At 41.3% G+C, this 4,684-nt stretch overlaps 1 protein-coding gene across 1 annotated transcript in view; it reads right to left on the bottom strand.

The window, feature by feature from the left end:
* Positions 1 to 4,684, bottom strand: part of TBC1D12 (TBC1 domain family member 12) — a 106,783-nt gene that overhangs the window by 56,761 nt on the left and 45,338 nt on the right. The window contains exon 3 of the mRNA XM_003783785.3: positions 529 to 644. Coding sequence (XP_003783833.2) covers positions 529 to 644 — 116 coding nt within the window. The remainder of the gene's footprint in view (positions 1 to 528; positions 645 to 4,684) is intronic.

Here is a 4,684-nt window from a genome sequence, read left to right as displayed (position 1 = left end):
AAAAAAAAAAAAAAAGAAAACACGCATAAGGACTAAACATCAACAATAGATACTCTGCAAGGCATGGCAGCACTCACCTGTCACCCTGGCTACTTAGGAGGATGAAGTGGATCACCTGAGCTCAGGAGTTCAAGACAAGCCAGAGCAATAGAGTGAGATCCTATCTTTTAAAAAAAAAATTAAAAAACCTAAGAATAACACATTTTCCTCTATTAAGATTAGGAAACATGAGTAGGAATTAAAAAAAATATTTTTGGCTGGGCATGGTGGTCTACACCTGTAGTCCCAGCCATGTGGGCAGCTGAAGCAGGAGGAGGCTGGAGACGAGGAGGCTGAGGTTGCAATGAGCTATAAAGACACCACTGCACTCTAGTCTGGGTGACACAGCATTGAAAACAATTTTTTTCTTTAAAAATAAATCCCTTTCTGTATCTAATTTATTGATATCTTTTAAATGAAATAGTGAACAAAATTAAATTTAGGTTTAAAAATATAAACAGTGATCCTGATGACCACTAAAATACTTACGATGGTCGATCCTCAAGAATCAGGGCAGTAGTAGAAAGTGGCTCAAATTCAAAATTCTTACGTCTTAAAGACTGAGGTGGTGGTTTAGAGGTTCTCCCTGTCCGTGCTTCATATTCCTAGAGTAAATAAAATCATACTTTATGCAACAGAGATTGATCCAAATTTTAGTTTGTATTATTAAATCTTGTACCATTAAGGATCCTATGCTATAATAGGGAATATATACAGTTCATATATTTTTTATTTTTTTCCTCACCACTATATGATATGGGATACAATTCATATGTTAACTTGGTGAAAATATGAGGCACACAAAAAATAAAAGTCAAGGTTTTTTTCCCTGAAGCAACCTAAATTATAAATTTATACTACATACAAACCTAAATTATAAATTTATACTACATACAAAATATAGTAAAAGAAGGAAAGATATAAAGGCACTCGATTAATTGAGTGCCTGTAGGAGACGCCAAGAGTCAGATGACATCCGACCAAGATGATCTGCAGCTGAGGCGTGGACCTCGGGCCATTCGTCCACAGGAGTTCCTTGTGGAAGAAGAGCTTGTGCCTTCAGCACTTAGTCATTGTAAATTACTCTCCTCACCTGTCTTGTTCTGGCTCAATAAAAGGCTGGTGAGGAGGTTACTCGGGGCTACCCGGAAAGTAAGGGCTAGCCGGCCTTCCACAAACTTGTACTTCTAATCCGCCTCTCGCCTGGTTCCTTCCTGCGCTAACCGAAACCAGGGCCATAGGAGCCTGATGGGTCGCGACAAGTGCCTTTTATGGTTTTCAACTATCCAAGTTCAGCTTTGAATAATCTACAAGCAGATAAATCTACTTTCTAAATCTTCAATCTGATCAATGATGGAAATGTTAAAACAAGATATAGACAATCCCATTGTACTGCTCCGAAGATCTCTCTTAATGGTAACATTGAACTTCTAATCAAATGATGATTTAGATTTCAATCATATATCTACTTTAAATTTAAACAATATTTCATCAATACATCTTATCAAAAATACAGCCAAAGAAGGCCATTCACGGTAGCTTATGCCTGTAATTCTAGCACTTTGGGAGGCCAAGGTGAGAGGATCACTTGAGCTTAGGAGGTCAAGACTACCACAGGCAAAAAGGCGAGACCCTCATGTCTACAAAAATTTTTTTTTAAAAAATTAGCTAGAGGCCACATGCGGTGGCTCATGTCTGTAATCCTAACACTTTGGGAGACCGAGGCAGGTAAATAGCCTGAGCAAGATTGAGACCCCCATCTCTAAAAAATAGCTGGGCATTGTGGCAGGCACCTATAGTTCCAGCTACTTGGGAGGTGGAGGCAAGAGGATCACCTGAGCCTAAGAGTTTGAGGTTGCTGTGAGCTACAATGCCATAGCACTCTACCAAGGGCAATAAAGTGAGACTCTGTCTCAAACAACAACAACAAAAAATTAGCTGGGCATGGTGATACAGGCCTATTACCCCAGCTACTCAGGACGCTAAGGTAAGGCAAGAGGATTGCTCAAGCCCAAGACTTTTTTTTTTTTTTTAAACATGTTTTCTTTCTTTTTTGGCTGGGGCTGGATTTGAACCCTCCACTTCTGGCATATGGGGCTGGTGCCCTACCCTTTTGAGCCACAGGTGCCACCCAAGCCCAAGACTTTGAGGTTGCTGGGAGCTATGATGATGCCATGGCACTCTATCAAGAGTGACAGAGTAAAACAGGAAAGGAAAGGGAAAGGAAAGGAAAGAACGAAAAAGGAATAAAATTCAAGGTATAGGACCAAAAAGTCTGTATTCTCAACAAATTGCTTAGGTAGCTTTAGTTGTCTGAGAATTAAATCATAGATCACTACAATAACTCATAATGTCCTTGTCCATAAATCCACTGTTCCACCCCCCTTTTTTTGAACAAAGAGTTCAATCCATTTACATTATTGAGAGAATTGATAAGTGGGTAGATTTCTGTTCATCCTATTAAGTAGAATTTTCACTGCTCTGTTTTACCTCTTGAGCCACTGTGGTATCTGGGTTCTGAACTTTAGCATTTGGGTGCTTTTACACTGATAGATTTCTTTTTTTTTTTTTCTTGAGACAGAGCCTTAAGCTGTCCCCCTGGGTAGAGTGCCGTACAATCAAAGCTCACAGCAACCTCCAACTCCTGGGCTCAAGCGAGTCTCCTGCCTCTGCCTCCCAAGTAGGTGGGACCACAGGCACCCGCCACAATGCCTGGCTATTTTTTTGGTTGCAGCTATCATTGTTGTTTGGCAGGCCTGGGTTGGATTTGAACCCGCCACCTTAGGTGTATGTGGCTGGCACCTTAGCCACTTGAGCCACAGGCACCAAGCCTACACTAATGGATTTCTATTGTGCTGATCACTGTATAATGCTGATCTGAGTCCACTGTGCTTCCTGCAAAGCAGGTCATTTTGATAAATTCCCTCAGCATTTATAAATCTGAAAAAGTCTTATTTTTCCCTCTTATAAGAAACTCAATTTTGCAGGATATAAAATTCTAGGCTGGCCATTATTCTGTCTGAGAAGACTGAGAATTGGGCCCAGTCCCTTCTGGCTTGTTTTTTGTTTTTGTTTTTGTTTTAGAGACAGAGTCTCATTTTGTTGCTCTCAGTAGAGTACCATGGATCACAGCTCACAGTAACCTCCAGCTCTTGGGTTTAGGCTATTCTCTTGCCTCAGCTTCCCAAGTAGCTGGCACTACAGACGCCCGCTACAATGTCCAGCTATCCTTCTGGCTTGTAAAGTCTCAGTTGAGAAATCTGTCTGATGAGTTTCTTCCTTTGTTAAGTTCCCTAATGTTTTCACCATATGGTTTATAGGAGTTCTTCTTTCGTGTTAATTTTGGCCAGTCTGATGACTATAAATCATGGTGTTTGCCTCTTGATGATGACTCTCCCAAGAGTCCATTGTGCTTCTAGTACACAGATGGCCTAAATTTCTAGCAAAACCTGAGAAATTTTCCTCAGGTATTCCTTCAAATAGGCTTTCCAGCCCTGTGTATTTTCCTCTTCACCCTCAGGAACACCTATGATTCTTATGTTGGATTCTTTTTAGAAGCCCATATTTCTTCTAGGCTTTGTTCATTCCTCTTCTTTCTATGTTCTTTCTCTGTGACCGACTTGTTTAATTCGAAGGTATTATCTTCTAGCTCTGAAATTCTTTCTTTCTTCTTTTTTTGAGACAGAGTCTCACTATGTCGCCCTTGGTAGAGTGCCATAGTGTCACAGCAACCTTAAACTCTTGGGCTTGGGCTCGGCACCTACAGCTCAGCGGCTAAGGTGCCAGCCACATATACCAGAGCTGGCGGGTTCGAATCCACCCCAGGCCTGCTAAACAATGACAACTACAACCTAAAAATAGCCTGGTGTTGTAGCAGCCACCAGGAGGCTGAGGTAAGAGAATCACATAAGCCCAAGAGTTTGAGGTTACTGCGAGCTGTGATGCCATGGTACTTTACCAAGAGCCACCTAGTGAGACTCTGTCTCAAAAAAAAAAAAAAAAAAATTAAATTAAAAATAAAATCAAGCCCAGCTGCTGCAATTGAAAAAGTCACTCAACAAATTTAAATCAACACAGTAGAAAGCCTTAAGAACAGGCTAGATCAGGCAAAAGAAAGAATTTCAGATGGCTCAGTGCCCACAAGACAGTGGTTATGGCACCACCCACATACACCGAGGCTGGCAATTTCAAAACTGGCCTGGGCCAGCTAAACAACAAAACAACTGCAACAAAAAAATAGCTGAGCATTGTGGCAGGTGCCTACAGTCGCAGCTCCTTGGGAGGCTGAGGCATGAGAATGGCTTAACTCAAGAGTTCTCAATTTTCTAATTTTTTTTTTTTTTTTTTGAGATAGTCTCAAGCTGTTACCCTGGATAGGATAGAATGCCATGCCATGTCTGCTCCCAGCAACCTCAAATTCTTGGGCTTAAGTGACTTTCTTGTCTCAGCCTCCCAAGTAGCAGGGACTACAGGCTCCTACCACAATGCCTGGCTATTTTGTTGTTGTTGTTGCAGCTGTCATTGCTGTTTAGCTGGCCCAGGCCAGGTTTAAACCCACCAACCTCAGTGCAGGTAGCTGGCACTGTAACCACTTTTGTACCGGCACTGAGCCTTAATTTCTTTCTTTTTTTTTTTTTTTTTTTTT

This window comes from Otolemur garnettii, unplaced genomic scaffold (genome assembly GCF_000181295.1).
Source record: "Otolemur garnettii isolate 467f Iridium unplaced genomic scaffold, OtoGar3 scaffold00008, whole genome shotgun sequence".
Taxonomy (NCBI): domain Eukaryota; kingdom Metazoa; phylum Chordata; class Mammalia; order Primates; family Galagidae; genus Otolemur; species Otolemur garnettii.
Note: the sequence above shows the minus strand (reverse complement) of the source record. Positions and strands in the feature narration are given on the sequence as shown.